This window comes from Pelodiscus sinensis, chromosome 1, assembly GCF_049634645.1.
Source record: "Pelodiscus sinensis isolate JC-2024 chromosome 1, ASM4963464v1, whole genome shotgun sequence".
Taxonomy (NCBI): Eukaryota; Metazoa; Chordata; order Testudines; family Trionychidae; genus Pelodiscus; species Pelodiscus sinensis.
The window spans coordinates 72136450-72153697 of record NC_134711.1 but is presented as its reverse complement, the minus strand read 5'-3'; the positions used below and the strand labels follow the sequence as shown (position 1 = coordinate 72153697).

Below are 17248 nucleotides of genomic sequence, written 5' to 3'. Positions count from 1 at the left end.
AACTCTGAATTTCAGTTGCCCACCTGGGGATCCATTTGTGTAGGTTTTTTGTTTAGTTTTTAAACTCTTCAGGGAAGGGGCTTTCCCATTGGTTTATGTGAACTCTATAATTTGAACATAGACATGGCTATCAAAATTATAAATGGACTCTGTATTGGTATCTGAATATCACATCAGTATTTGAGATGCCACACTGTGTAGTAACTGGTAGATGCTGATATTTTATTACTGAAATTAGTATATTAGGAATATCACAGGTTTCTGCTAAATCTATAGGGGTAAGTCTACACGACAAAGTTAATTCGAACTAACAAACGTTAGTTCGAATTAACTTTGATAGGTGCTACACTAGCGCTCCGGTAGTTCAAACTTAATTCGAACTAGAGGAGCGTTTAATTCGAACTAGGTAAACCTCATTGTACGACGACTAACGCCTAGTTCGAATTAACTAGTTCGAATTAAGGGCTGTGCAGCCACTTCATTCAAACTAGTGGGAGGCTAGCCCTCCCCAGCTTTCCCTGGTGGCCACTCTGGGCACCACCAGGGAAACTCTTCTGCCCCTCTCCCGGCCCTGGAGCCCTTAAAGGGGCACGGGCTGGCTACGGTGCCTGTGCCAGATGCAAGCCTGCCAGCACCCAGCCAGCAGACCCTGCACCTGGCATGGCTCGAGCCAGCCACCCGCTGCCACCCAGCCCTCTGCCTCTTCCCGGGACCAGGCTGGCGGCTCCCGGGAGCCTGCCCAGGACCGCAAGAGGCGGGCGCCCGCCTGGTCTAGTGCAGACATTGTGGACCTCATCCACGACCTCCGACCTAGGCACAGGAAAGTGGCCGTCTAGGGCAGGAGAGCTGCCAGCCTGGCCACCCAGGAGCAGGTTTGCATGAAAATCAAGGTGGTCCACTGAGACCTCCGACCCTGAGCCCTGAACTTAGAATGGCCGTACTGGGTCAGACCAAAGGTCCATGTAGCCCAGTAGCATATCTGTCAACAGCGGCCAACAGTAGGTACCCTGGAGGGGTTGGACCGAAGACCATGACTAAGCCATTTGTCTCATGCCATCCATCTCCAGCCTTCCACAAACAGAGGCCAGGGACACCATTTCTACCCCCTGGCTAATACCACTCCATAGACCCAACCTCCATGACTTTATCTCACTTATCTTTAAACTCTGTTCTAGTTCTAGCCTTCACAGCCTCCTGCAGCAAGGAGTTCCACAGGTTGACTATTTGCTTTGTGAAGAAGAACTTTCTGTTATTAGTTTGAAGCCTGCTACCCTTTCATTTCATTTGGTGTCCTCTAGTCCTTCTATTATGGGAACTAATGAAGAACTTTTCTTATGCACCCTCTCCACACCACTCATGCTTTTATAGACCTCTATCATATCCCCCCTCAGTCTCCTCTTTTCTAAGCTGAAAAGTCCCAGTCTCTTTAGCCTCTCTTCATATGGGACCTGTTCCAAACCCCTGATCATTTTAGTTGCCCTCCCCTCTCCCACCCTCTCTCTTCCCCTCTCCCACCTCCTTTTCCCAGTCTCCCCAGAGGTTAATCCCCCCCCCACTCCGAGTTTTGTTAAATAAAGAGAGTTTCTATTTTTGAACACACGTGACCTTTATTTTGTACATCAGGAAGGGGGGCTAGGGAGGGGTAAGTGGAAGGAGGTGAGGGAGGAATGGGGTATGAGCCCCCGATGGGGAGATTGGGGTGGCTCTGCAGGCTCCTTGGGATGGAAGCTCTCCTGCAGCTCCCCAATTAACCCCCCTCCCCGGATGGCAGCCTGCGGCAAGTGCAGCCGGGCTGATGGCCGAGTGCTGTGATGTGCTGAGTGTGGGCATTCAGGGCACTCCAAGCCAGGACTGCTTTGCTGTCCCTCATTGAGTTAGAAAAGCGAGCGGGGAACCCCTGAAAACTGTCTGTCCGGGGTGGGGGTCGGGTCTCTTTAAGCACAGCCCTCGGCTAGCCTGAGACAGCAGCTCCACGCTCTAAGTCCTAACCTGATGCCCTGCCGGCACTGCTTCCGGCCAGCCTTAACCTCGGTTCAGGGTCCACTCAATGTGGACATGCTAGTTCGAATTAGCAAAATGCTAATTTGAACTAGTTTTTAGATCTAGATGCACTAGTTCAAATTAGCTTAGTTCGAATTAACTAATTCAAATTAAGTTAGTTCGAATTAGTGCTGTAGTGTGGACATACCCTATGGAAGCATGGGATAGCCCAGGTGCAAACTTACTTCTGTTATTAATTTAAAAAACAACAAATAGTTTATTAGCACCGTAAAGACTTACAAAACATATAAATGGTATCATGAGCTTTTGTGAGTACAACCCACTACTTCAGATGAATGGAGTATTAAAAGTCCAGTTCCAAAATAAATAGGGGATGGGGAGGGGAGAAGAAAGGGGGAAAATAGTAGTTAATTAGTGTTCATGTTACATGAAGCTGGTAGAGAAGGTGCAAATTGTTCTTAAGTACCCATTGTTTGGTTTTTTAAGTCATTAGGATGTGGAAGGTAGTATGCTAGCCAGGTATACTCATTGTTTTGCATTATATTCTGCTTTATTATATTCAGCAGTAATGTCAGGAAAAGGACTTGGTAAGGGGAGGAAATACAAATAAGGTACAAGGGAAAACTCATACTGAATGTGCATTATACATGATCATGTCAACGTAACCTGTTAGAAAAGTGGCATCCCAGAGCAGCAAAGGTAGAGAGGCAGACCTTGGAATGGGCCAGAATAATAGCCACTGGTGAAGATGAGGAAGGTGATGGGAATAAGGAAGATAACTACTAATATTTCAAGTTGTTCTGCAAGGGATGGTGAGAGTACGGATGCTCAGATATACTTTGCGTTATTTCTATCTGCCTGCCTGAGTTAGTGTGATTTCACAAAATTGTTCATATATTAGTTATATGTAAATAGAAACTCCTTTTTATCTATAGTGTGAGTGTTGCCCCTGTGCACAGTGGGGCTCCTAGCCTTAGAATACTTGTTACAATTATCTGACTGGTTTTGATCTTGAGACAAGAACCTTTTAATCCTCAAAGGTGATAGATGGGTATCTTTAGATCAGGTTACAGTGGCCTTCAGTTAAAGAATAATCTATATAATATCTTTGTATCTAGTCAATGATTTACTTTATACGAATGTCTTGAGTTAATTTGTATGTGTCTGCACATATGTGTAGATATATATACATATAGGGTACGTCTAAACTACATGGCTCCGTTGACGAAGCCATGTAGATTTGTTTGTTCGGCAAAGGGAAATGAAGCCGCGATTTAAATAATCGCAGCTTCATTTACATTTAAATGGCTTCCCTGCTCTGCCGATCAGCTGTTTGTTGGCAGATCGGGGCGGTCTGGACGCTCCCCTGTCGACATGAAAGTCATTTATCGACCTCCATGGTAAACCTCATCCTACGAGGCATAACGGGGAGGTCGATAAAGGGCTTTCAGGTCGGTGCAGGAGCGTCCAGACTAGCGCGCTGAGCCGACAAACAGCTAATCAGCTGTTTGTCGGCTCAGCGTGGCAGCCATTTAAATTTAAATGAAGCCGCGATTATTTAAATCACGGCTTCATTTCCCTCTGCTGATCAGCCTAATCTACATGGCTCCATGGACGGAGCCATGTAGCTTAGATACACCCATATATATTCTATCACACAGACTTACATACATTTTTTTCTCATCACAGACACATTTAAAAACCAAAGACCTCGGATCTGTGGCTTAACAGACCCCATTAAGCACAAATCAATTTTGTGCATACAATGTCATTTGTAGGCCTAAGGGTATGTCCTCAGTGCTGTGTAAGCCTGGGCTCAGGCTCAAGCCCAGCTCTTTTGCTTTCTGACTATACTCAGTTCTGTCTGACGTAGGCCATCAAGGTTGGGGGGGGGGGGAGTTTTCCAAGCCTGAGTCACACTGGGTTTTGGGACCAAACTCCATCATTTTGCTGTGTGGGGAAGTATCTTGGGCCTGGTCCCAACAAGAAGTCCCTGGCCAAGCACACAGCTATCAGAGTCGCAGGATCACAAGCAGATTTTGGTAGATCTCTGGTGAAAGGAAAACATTCACATTCAGTAAAAATGCCAGGTGTGTCCATGTGTGCTAGGAAATAGCAAAGAAGCTGGCAGTGTGGGGGATTCACCAGACTGCTGACAACTGTCAGGAAAAGATGACTTATCTCAAGAGCAACTCTTATAAAACCAGGGCTGAGAACTGCATCTCTAGGAACCTGCCATATGCGTGCCTCTTTTATGAAGAGTTTGACTGGGTGCTGGGTACTGTGTCAAGGGCTGAGTCACCAGTGGTTAATGTCAACCTGGACAGCCTGTTGTTAACCTGCTGACCGCTGAGGCTGTAGTATCAGGCTGGAGAGGATCCTGCAGACACTAGATCAAGCAAGTGAAGTATCTCTGGTGCTCACACCAGTCCTTGAGCAGGATTTGCTGCCAGAGCACATCCTGTTCAATGTGTGTATTTTGTACTTTGTTTTATTACTGGCTTGGTTGGAAGTTTATTACTAGTACTTGAGTGTACTCCTGGCAACTTGCCTAGTAATGCTTTAATGTTGTATTTTGTAAAAAGCCTTGGTCACAAATAAAGGGTTCTAATTTATATGAAACTTTATTAAGACAGTTTTTAATTTTTATTAAGGAAGTAACAAACCGCATCATATCATACTGTGTGTATATTGCATAATAAAAGTGTAAACACAGCTAGAATGGGTTCCCACCCTCCCCCAAGACAGTTTCTCACTACATCTGTTTGCATCAGTCCATAATGGAAAATCACAGTTCTTGCTACACAGTCACCGCCCTTCACCCTTATTTCATAAGTAATGATCTCATTGATAATTAAAAATCACGACAATCTCCCTCATTTCATAAACAGTCATGTCATTCATAATTAAAATCCCCCATTCATTCTGTACAGTGACAGGGCCTCATTTAGTGTTAACATTGCTGTACGAGCACATTCATAAGCATTCTATTCTCCTTCATCCATTGATCTATGTAAGTCCCTAATGTGGGAGCACAGAGCATCCCTGATTTGTGTTACCAGCTGTGACAGGTGCACTTTCTGGCTGAGTGTACCTGTTCAGCAATGCATTACTGTCATGCAGGGCCAAATTGGCTCACCTTTGGGGTCAAAGATTATAAGGAGCATAGTAAGCTACAATAATGCGGACCGCGTTGATGATACTGAAATATACAAATGTGTTTTGTATTAGCACCCAGAGGATTTCTATCTGTCAAACACATATTCAGCCTCCATTTGGCACCTACCTAGAGAGTAATTAAAACTACTTCCAGGGTCTGTGAGATGAGGTTTCGGTTTCATAAGCTCAGGCCAAAGGAGGGGGTCCCGTATAATAAAAGTGGGGACAGTAGTTCCATTTGCGACTGTGAATACTTTCCTGGCCTGATCATGAAGGCTAGACACTTGAGTAGCAGAAAATCATGATATATTACATTTTTTTTCAGCGCAGCCCACACTGGCATCCAGAAATCAGCTTCTGTAATCCGGGGATTTCATTGCATTATATGCACTCTTCTGTTTCTTAAGGAGGGCAGTGGTCCTTAGAAACATCTTTCTCTCAAAACCAGCAGTTACTTCTGGATATTTTTCATTCCCACCACCTTTGGATAAATCACATTCCTGATTGCCCTAGAAACCGCCACCACCAGTTTACTCTTTGTTAATCTGTTTAGTAATGGAAAGTCAACTATGGACATGTAGCAGTCTGCAGTAGCCAACTTTTAGATGGTTATAGCAACTCACTTCTGGATCTGCAAGGCTGCCCTCTTGCATGTGTTGTCATGCTGGAGGGTTGGAGCAAATTAGAATGTAGCTTTCTTCATGTGAAAGTTCTGAAGCCTTATGAAGGGTGAATCAATGACTACAGCAAGAGTCATGAGCAGCACCAGCTACTTCAAGTCCGCCATGTCTGTTGTATTATCCTCCTTCTCTGGCAGGATGTGTTGGCATGCTGCAATAATTTCCTGAAATGTGAGATTAGCAAGCAAGTTTTCCACATTGCAGCACAAAGAAAGAGCTAGATTGGATACAGGTGGGGAAGCCACTAGAAAGCATGGTTTGACTTGGGTTGCATAAATCAAGATAAACACCTAAGCACAGCTTTAAGACCTAGGCTCAGAAATTCGAAACCTAGGATGAATATTCAAGATGGGCATACAAACCTGGGCTTGTAAACACTGAGTTAGTGGGTTTGCATCCCACTGACCTTGGTTTTGCATTGCAATATAGACGACGCTAAGAGGCAGTCAGCCAAATGTTAACGTGTGTGGTGGGACTGCGGAACAAGGACTTTTCCCCAGACCTGTGCATGTATCAGTTTGCCTTTTCTGTTAACCCAAAGATCTGGTGAAGATTGATGTCTTTATGAGTTTGATTATGTTTCAGTTAAGCTTAAATTCGTGCTTAAATTCGACACTTTACGCCTGAGTCTGAATAAGGAATCTAATTATCTTACCCATTACAAAGATAGCTTCCCCAATTATCACCTCTAATATCATTAGCTCACAGACATTTACCCCCCCCCCATCCCCCTTCTGTTCTGAAATTTGATTTGTCCTTTTCATAGGTATTCATTTTTTTAAAATTGTATCCTTTGGTATATATGGTTGTGACAATTTTCTTCCACTATTTGATCAGAGGAAGTGGGTCTGGCCCACGAAAGCTCATCACCTAATAAACCATCTTGTTAGTCTTTAAAGTGCTACATAGTCCTGTATTTTGTTTCAGCTACACCAGACTAACACGGCTACATTTCTATCACTATTCTACATTTGAAATAATAATCTCCGAAATAACTATTTTGAAATAAATTTAATCCCCCAGGAAAGCAGGAGTACATATTTTGAAACAACCAGCCTGTTATTTTGAAATAACGGGCTTCATAGTGTGGATGCCCTGCTTATTATTTTGAAATAAAGGGGGTTGTTTTGAAATAACACCCTACTGTAGACCAGGACTTATTTACTAAAACTCTTGCCAGGAAACATCAGGTCCCTGTTTGTTGGAGATTTTCAACAGAGCATTTTAACAACTGATTGGTAGGTTCTGAATTCCTAAGTCCTCAAATTTCTTTGACACCCTTTAGTATAGATTTATTAAAGACTCTACAGTGGTTTCATTGATCTACTAAGCTATTAGGTGTGTGAATTGATTCTTTTAGAACCGTCAGCAGACTTTGATGCTACTGAGCGTGAAAACTGCCTTTTTTGCGGCTAGAGATTGGAGCATCTGAATTTGAATGAGTCCATACCTTCCTTTAGTGCAGGACCTTGAATTAGTACTGTATGATAACTTATATTGTAAGTAGGATCAGAAACTTTTATTCTGTCACCATTCCTTCAATAGAGAGAGGGGAGACAGAGAGAGTAAACTGCGTTAGGTTTGGAGCCACCAATATAGTATATGACGGTGGTCCCAAACGTGGTGCCTGCGGGTGCTATTGCACCCGCCGGGCCATTTATGTGTGCCTGCCAAGTGATCGGGGCCAGCCCTGACCCCAGGCGCACTGTGCATGGGCGGAACCAGCCCCTGGGCACATTGGCGGCGCCGGGCCCTGGCATGCAGCACATGGTCAGTGCTGGCCCTGGGCGCGCGGCTGTTAGGCGGCCCTACCCCTGGGTGTGCGGCGTGAAGTCTGTACTGGCCCCGGCCCCAGGCATGTGGCGTATGGGCAGTGTCGGCCCAGGCATGTGGCACATGGGTGGCACCGGCCCCAGACGCGCAGCACATGGGCGGCCCCGCCCCCAGGTGAGCGGCGCAAGGGCTGTGCCGGCCTCAGGCTTGCAGCGTATGGGCGGCGCCGACCTGGGCGCATGGCATAGGGGCAGCACCGGCCCCAGGCGCGCAGCACATGGGTGGCCCCATCACTGGGCGTGTGGCGCATGGGTGGTGCCAGCTCCTGGGCATGTGGCACAGGCGCCGGTTCCGGGCACGCAGCATATGAGCAGTGGTGGTCCCCTCCCTGGGCGCGCAGGACATGGGCTGTTCCGGCCCCGGGTGCATGGCGTAAGGGCAGCCCCACCCCTGGGCGTGCAGCACAGTTGCGGAGCCAGCCCCGGGAGTGTGGCGCATGGGTGGCGCCAGCTCCGGGCACGCAGCCTATGGGTGGCCTCGCCCCCAGGCGCGTGTGTGGCCCCATCCCCAGGTACCCGGCATGTGAGCAGCCCCGCCCTCAGGCACCCGGCAGCCCCCAAAGGTTGGGGACCACTGGTATATGATGATATTCCTCTCTGTTTCATATAAGCTGAATAACGTGGGTGTTCTACTTTCCTAGTATCAGACAGACATAGCGGCTGGAATGAAAACACAGATAAAAGTGTAGTGGGGGAAAAAAACAGGAAATTGTGCAAGGACTAGTTATCACCTCACGCAACAATCCTTCTGTTTGTTTCTGTAGTTTGTGATTTAGGGGACGTAGGTTTTTTTGGTATTCCAGATTGCAGCATTACCCAGGAACATTTATTTTTACACTAACTCTTATGTAGCAGGTTTGAAAGCACTCTTATCTGATAAGCTAAGTAGAATCATCCATGCCATTTGTTACCTCAGACCTGTTCTGTGTACTGCACTCTACTATATCTGGTAGCCATCTGATAATCCCAATATCTGTATGCATTGGGACTTCATCTCTGAAATCACTTCTCCAAAGTGAACCTGTTGTTCTTTTTGGCATTTTGCAATGGCTGTGCATTTATTGCTTTCTCAGAAGACAGGTCAAGGTGTAATAGAGTTCAATTGTAACAGAAAATATTGTGAATATTAACTATAATAGGTCCTGTTAAGTTCTTGCTACAGTATTAAATATATGGTAAAAAGATTTTATCAGCCTGAGTTTGGTATGGCTGTATTATTTCTGAAATCCATAAATATATTATTCAGGGTATCTCAAATGATAGCCAGCAAAACTTTTATGCCACATCAATATATATTGTGTAGATTCCATTCATTTTACAGGAAAAAATCCAAAATATATTAGAGTTTTTTTAAAAAATGTATCAGATTTATTTTTCGTTTCTTTCCTCCTAAACTTTGGCATTTTAATTACTATGCCCAAGAAGTTAGTCTATAAAGTGCTACCAGACCAGTTTTTGTTTTTTAAGGAATAGAAGTGATTGCCTTATTGCATTGAAAAATCAGCAATCACTTTTTTCAATCATGTGAAGTTTCCCATTCTATCCCCCAAAAGATCCCAAGATTTTAAATCTTAAACCTACCAGTGGTTAGAATTGACTATAGTTCCCCCACACAATGTGTTTTGGGATATAAAATCCATATTTGGGAAGGGAAAAATGGAAAAAGAAATTTTTAAAGACTCTTTAAAACAAATGTATCTGAACCTCATCAGAGGTTAGATCTATCAGAATTTTGCATCCCAGAGGTGATAGCTTAGTGGCCAAAGGGCAAGTGCAGCAGTCAAAAGTGTGGTAAAGCCAGTTATGTATAAGGTATCACCATCATGAAAATAGAGCATATATAAATAATGATATAGACTAAATACTTACATTCACATTATATATACACTCTCTCAGGTTCAATATTTTCAATAATGGTATTTTTGTTTATTTTTAATATTTATATGTAAACTGAAAATAATTTTAAAATATGAATTGGACTATTTTTAGTTAAGCTCTGTAAATGGTGATATTATATAAAGTATGCATTCATTGTTAAAATTGTATATTTCCTATGTTGAGATACTGATATTTAAAACCCATATCGTACTAATAGAATATAAGTTGCTTTTCTTTTAAAATTCCAGAATAATGGCTTTGTTAAAGAACCATCTACACGTTATCTGTGAATTGATTGTGAACTTGTTATGCACAGACATATTCTTGTTGAATGAAGCTAATCTATATTTAAGACATTCTGTAAATTTCTAAACAAAAACTAACCAACCAAACTAAAAGACATTTGACCAAAGCATTGTAAACATTTATTGGAATAATATGTCATTTGGAAAAGAAACCATAAATAACAAGAATCTGAAGAATGGAAATTTCATACGAGTAAACCATGTTCTTTTCATTCTGTATGAATAGGTTTTGTTTGTTTGGAGTTCCAAGATTTATATGTTGTTTCCATCAATAGCATAATCTTTTTAAAGGATTAAAGAAACCGAGACATCTTTTAGGTCTTTAGAAAGTATTACAAAGCACATTTGAAGTGTGTTGATAATGGGTGAAGATGCAGAAAAGCATAACCTGTGAATGTTATTAAAACAAATTGGATCTGTGGACATTCCTGGTTACTGCTATACCATGTTATAATAAAGTATGAATTCAATTCCTCATTCCAGAAATAACAAAATACAGTATTTATAAAACTAATGTTGGCATATAGTGCAGTTGTATCTTTCATGCTTTGTTATGAAATAGATAAATACTGTAGCATGAAAATATTGACATTTTTATATGATAAATATTGATTTAATTAAGATAGGTCAGTATTTACTGCACAAGATAATGAATGTCAATCCATGTATACATGAAATCATTATACAGTGTGTATTGTTACACATACAGTCAAAGTTTTAAGGAGAAATATTTGGAACTATCTACTTTATGACCATGCTTTCTCAATGTATAATTGTTTCTTTTTTAAATTAACTTTTGGTACTGATGAAACCAGACATTTAAAACCATGAACGATTTATTTCCTCTGATGTATGTATTAAGGTTTGAAGAAATGTCATCCAATTAGACTGCCATTCAGAGTTTCTTTGAAAAAAATATTTTATGCATCAGCTACTGCTGAAAGAGAAACATATGGTGGTGAAAAATAGTCACAGGATGACCATTAATTCTCAAGATATTCTTTATATATTTCATATCTTCAAGATTTCAAATAGTTTTATCTACACAGAAAGTTAAAAACTGTAAGACCCCATTGCTGAGATCATTCAAGGCAATAGAAAGGTGTGAGAGAAAATGCTAAATTTCTTGATGGGAAGAAGAAATTCTAATTAATTAATTAATTTAACCTTCATTTTGTCAGAAAAAAAAATTACAAAGTCAGAGAATGTGTTTTAATTTTGGGGAAGATATCCTGTATTCGTCAGCTATGGGAAATAGGCTGAAAATCTGGCTTTAATTGGAAACTCAGTTTATCCTTAATGATACAGCTGTGACTGGTACCTCCATAATTAAGTGTTTAACACTGCGTCAGACTTCTGTGTTCACTCGTATGGACATAAATAATGGAAACTTGCTGACTCATCATAAGACTGCTTTTAGCCAGCCATGAGTCAATATTTTCACACTGTATGTAATAATACTTTTGATTTTTTTTGCAAGTTTGAATTGAACCAGATAAATGTTGTATTCAGTTATCTTGTGTGAATGAACATTAAGAATATTCATGTGTTTAGCATGGCATAATTTGAATTTATCGTAACGCTTCAAAATATTCTGTTCAATTGAGTGGACTCTCTGTTGCCCCCTTTTTTCAGATGACGGTTGCTGCTGGTACGAGCATTGAGAATAACATTCAAAGGACCATATCCTGCCCTAATGTATGTTCCACATATCTTGGATTTTTGTGTAATTTCAATGCAAAACCTCATTATGTGAATTTGATATTTTTGCCATCCACAAGAATTTCATGCATCTCAGGGGTCACCACATATTATACTACAAGTGGAAGTTTCAGCCTATCAAAATGATGAATTACTATCTCTTTTTCCTGTATGATTTGACATCTCAGCTAGATAAAGACTAGGATGATACAGTCACAGCTCCTTCCAAGTTTACCTTTTTTTCTCTCCTAGCTCAATGCTCTTGTCAATTGAAATCAATTAAACAGCAATAAGCAAGATGAGAAAAGTAAGATGAGGGCACATTTATTCTGCTTTACATTGTTCTGTATTGGACTTGAAAGATATCACATACCAAATTTGGAAGGAAACTTTATTTCCACTGTATATTGTGACTGAAAATGAAGGTGAGGGAGGAGTCACTAGTGACAGAAGGATAAAATAATATATTTATCTTTTGTTAAAAAGAAAATATTGATTCACTTGTAGTATAATAGCTCATTTTTCATTTCCAGTAAACCTGTTCTACAGATGGGAACTTAGTGGCCCAAAGCCTGCCCTCTGGTACACAGAACATTCATGGGAATTGAGCACATACTCAAAGAGCAGACTTATGTATTGAATTCATTGTATATTAAGGATTAGTTTCTCTCGATAAAGATGATCACATTTTTGTGGAAAAGTTTGGTGATCCCCTAAAAAGTCAAGACTTCTTATTGGAAAAAATGTAATCCAGATAAACATGATATAGTTAGACCACACGGCTAATTAAGCATCAAATGATTGTTATTACTATGTTTCATATTGTCAAGGTGAAACAGAAGAGAGGATACTGAGCCATTTCTTGATATCCCCACCCCAATCTCTCAAAGAATAAACACATGCATACACATTAGGTAATGGATGGTAAAAACAAGATATACAAAACAAGGCTATTCCAGCAATTCACCTACTTCATACAATGAAGGCAGAGTAACCATGAGTCTAGAGAATTTTTTTTTATTTCTGATGGTCTTTTCCCTTTAGGAATCTGACACTCCTTTTTTGTCACAGAACAAAATTATATTTTGTTATATACCAAATGACCACAGACAAAATTATATTTATTACCTCAAATATTTATTTCTTAGAATGTTGGAAGATTCCTTCTATCTAGACATAGCAAAATAATATCTCATATATCCCATTTGGTAAACACATAAAAATTATCTTTTAGCACTTGATCCTGAAAACTCTTACGCATTTGAGCAACATCATGCACGTGAACAATCACTGAACTCCATGGGAATTTTCACATAAGGAAAGATACTCAAATGCATATATAGTTTCAGAACTAGGGACAAAGTTATCCAATTATTTATCTAGTACCAGATATGCAACCATATCAAAAATACAGTCTACATATCGTAGTTTATTGGAGATCATGATAAGGTTTTGACCAGTTCTTCACCTCAGATAGCTAAAAAAATTAGAATAAAAATAATATCACTTTAATTGACAACTAAGATGCATATGTGTGTTTATACTATGCCTGCTGTGTGGCAGAAAACCATCAATGTTTCACTGTGTTTGTTGTAGGAAAAGCACATGGCTGTGAATTGTATTTCCTTTTGGTCTACCCTAACTCTGTGATTGATTCTCTCAGTATCCACAGAATTATAAAAGTAAAGTTTCCATTTAATTTCTTAGTTAAGCTAGTAAAAGCTATTTCTTTTGTTAGCTATTCAAAAACTGAATTGAGTAGTCATCACTTCATCAAATATAAGTATTTTAGTGAAGTTATAGAGCATCCTTCCTGTAGCTTGTCAGTTAGGCATTCAGTTTAACACAAAAAAAACCCATAACTTGTTTCTTAATCAGTCAAGGATAAACTTGAGCTATCAATTTGATCTTTCCAAAACAAACATCAAACTTTCCAGATGATGATCTTCACCTAAAATATGCTGATGTGCCCATGGGCAAAACTTCACACTCATCCTCTGTAGCAGAAATAGCCTTAGTACCTGGAACTCTTTGAAACAAAAGAGAAATTAAACACTATGCTAACAATTTGCTAACCGTGTGCCTGGTCACCAAAAAACTTGACAAAACTGATATCACCCAAATCTGCTCACATGCGCTCAATAATGCATTTGGGAAACACATTATCAACATGTCTCCATTATGAAGAGCAGCCATTTACTATAATTGTGTCCTAGGAAAGAGTTTGTTTTTAATTTGCCCTTCATCTTTAGATTTTTTCTAATATACTTTAATATTAAAATTTATAACAGAACTCATCTTACATCTGAGTTAATTATCATATATCAATTGGTTTGTATTTTCTAGTATTTTACTAATTTTTCAAAGACTGGCCAGCTTGTTGAGGCTGTCCTTTTCACAACTTCTGTTGGTTTGATGCTTCCTGGTTATCTTTATCTAGGCACTGTACTAATTTATCTTCAATTACACACTTGGTCAATTTCCTCAGACTGATTTAGGTTCACTGGTCTGTAATTCTTGTGGTCAGTGTGCATTCCTCTTCTGGAGATTTTCATTCTGTGAATAATTTTCCAGTGAGGAACAGGTTCGTTGGATTTTTCCTCCTTGTTATTATCTCTATTTCACTCTTCCTTGAGAAGTTTTGGATGACTTTCTTCTAATTCTTCTGATTTACTGCACTAAAGATTTTCAAATTTCTTCATAAATTCCTCCAGGGAAGCTTAAGATTTTAGAACTTATATTTTTTTTAAAATGCTTGCACCTCTTTAAAAAAAAGCCCACAGATACATGAATACAAAAGGATCATAGGCAACATTTGAACATCTCTCAGGTTGAAATGATCCAGAACAAGGAGGAAATTTTGAAGCTAGCACAAGTCTCTCCAAAGAAAGCTTAGACCACAATTTTGTTTTGAAAGGACTTGGTTTGGGATAAATAGTCTCCTTGGGTGAATGTAATACGCTACTAAGGGGGATTATAAAATTAGATCCAGCCCCAATTCTGAGTCTTTTTTGCTGCTCAATTCAAGTCAAACACTTTCCATATCTCTGTCCCATACACAGAAGGTTACCTAACCATTGGCACTTACTTTCTACCAATATTAGCTTGGGGTGAATATAAACTGGAGAAGGACAAGATCTGCAATGCATATTGTCAACCTCTAACAATTCAGTTTCCTGATAATTAGGAAATGTGTCATGCATCAATGTTGTAAAAGTAATGTTTTTATACTTATTTATGAGCTATATGTCACTACCTTTCATATAATGATAGATTGTTCTTTTCCTGATGTTAGAAGAAGTTTTCAGTGAAAATATCAGCCATATAATTTGTATTGCATTTAACTGCAAGTCCAAACCCAGTAAGACTAGGAAATATTAAGCATTCCATATTATATATTAATTTTTGATTTATGAGTGCTGACCCTAGCTTTGGGTATCTGGTATCTTTTCATATAGTCATAGGACTACATTATTCTGGAATTCTGTCTCATTTCTTCTAAATTCTATGGATAGACACATTTCCTCTAAGCAGAATTGAAGACTCTGCATGAGTGCTTTAATGTTTTTGTTTGTTTTCTACCAAACAATGCCCTACCAAAACTTCCAAGTACCTTGAGAAGATGGTGATTCAGCATGTTAATGCAGTCCTGGGGGAATTCTGCAATTTTACTGTCTCTCCAAGTGCAACAATTGCGGATTTCCCTTAGGACTATTAATTAATTAAATATATTTGTCCAGAGCTTATATTCTTGGTAAAACAGAGTTATCGTATATTTTACTTTATTTCTGACCCGTAACCTGAGATTTAAAAAAATAAATAAAGGTGGGATAAAATATGTGGATAGGATAGGTTAAGGATTATAAAACTGCACAAAAACACACTTACGTTACATCTACACAGCAACATTATTTTGCAATAACTAGCATTATTTAGAAATAACTTAGTCTGCATCTACACAGCAGTCAGTTATTTCATTTCTGTAACTGCTCCGACTCCTGTAACCCTCATTGAACGAGGAGGAAGGGAAGTCAGATGAAGAGTACTCTATTTTGAAATAAGTGCTGTGTAGACAGACACTCCCAATTTTGAAATAAGCTATTTCAAAATAAGCTACGCAGTTGACGTAGTTCAATTTGCTGTAGCTTATTTTGAGTTAAACCCTGCTGTGTAGATGCACCCTTAGAGATTACACTGCTTACTGTGGACAGTGCACATAATATACTAAGTTTTCTAATATAAATATGTAAATAGAACTCTACCTGAGTATTCTGTTGCTGTAACAAAGATAAGAGGATATTTTAAATATAAAAGGTACATTTACCTAAATAACAGTAATATATGGCAAGCTTAACATAAAACTGAAAATTATAAAGGAACATTGCAGATTGTTCACACTTCAAGTGCTCAGAAATGATGTTTCATATCATGGTGAAGTAACCAACTGTGCACTCACACAATAGATCAAATCTAATTTTTATGCAATTGTCTCTGTCTTCCATTACAGACCTCAATTTACCTTTTGTCTCCGAATGTCACTGTTCTTTCTTATTACTGTAAATAATTTGCATCAGAAAAGTTGAATCAATGAATTGATATTATAGACAGGAATAAAGTGCTCTTTATAGCTTATTCATTTCCATTCAATCAGTACTGTATTGAACACCTATATGGTAGAAAAAATGTCATGATTCTTTCACATGATAGGCCTTGAAGGCCTTGTTATTTATTTTTGCAAGAACAGTGTGCTAGCATTTCTATCTGGCTAAAGCCCAGTTTGAGTTCACCATTACATTACATTGCATTTTGTCTAACTAAAATTCATCTCTGCTTTCATTTGCATTCAGAATTCTTCCATACGGAATTAAAGTTGGTTGTTCAAAAATTTTTGCCTTTGAGGATGAATTTCCACGATGGGTACACAAATGTGAATGTAGGTGCATGTGTGTGTGCACGCACACATGTGTGTATTAGGGCTGTCCATTAATCCCAGTTAATTTAGGCAATTAACTCAAAAATTTAATAGTGATTAATCACACTGTTCAACAATAGAACACCAACTGACATTTATTATTTATTTTGATGTTTATCTATTCAGATCTATTTCTTGTTCTCCAATGTCTAAAACAAACAAGTTTGTTTATATTGATGGGAAATACTGCTGCTTGCTTCTTATTTACAGTGTCATCAGGAAGTGAGAAAAACAAAGCCCTTTTTTAACCAGCAATGCAAGGTATTTACATGCCAGATATGCTAAATATTTATACTCCCCTTTGTGCTTCAGCCACCATTCCAGAGGACCATGCTTCCATGCTGATGGCACTCATTAAAAATAACATTAATTAAATGTATGTCTGAATTACTTGGAATAGGATTGTATGTCTCCTGCTCTGCTTTACCGGCATTCTGCCATATAGCAGACATGAATGATGAGACAACACATGTTCATTTTAAGAATACTTTTACAGCAGATTTGACAAAATGCAAAGAAGGTACCAATGTGAGATTTATAAAAATAGCTATAGCATTTGACCCAAGGTTTAAGAATCTGAAGGGCCATCCTAAATCTGAGAGGGACTTTAGTCTTAGAAGAGCAACACTCTCCAAAGCTGAAACTACAGAATCCAAACCTCTTCCCCCCCACCCAAAAATAATAAAATAAAATAAAATTAAAATAAAATAAAAAATCAAG

At 39.3% G+C, this 17248-nt stretch overlaps 1 protein-coding gene across 1 annotated transcript in view; it reads left to right on the top strand.

The window, feature by feature from the left end:
• Positions 1–17248, top strand: part of PPFIA2 (PPFI scaffold protein A2) — a 608376-nt gene that overhangs the window by 266985 nt on the left and 324143 nt on the right. Inside the window, exon 5 of the mRNA XM_075932507.1 lies at positions 11491–11553. Within this exon, the coding sequence (XP_075788622.1) occupies positions 11491–11553 (63 nt within the window). The remainder of the gene's footprint in view (positions 1–11490; positions 11554–17248) is intronic.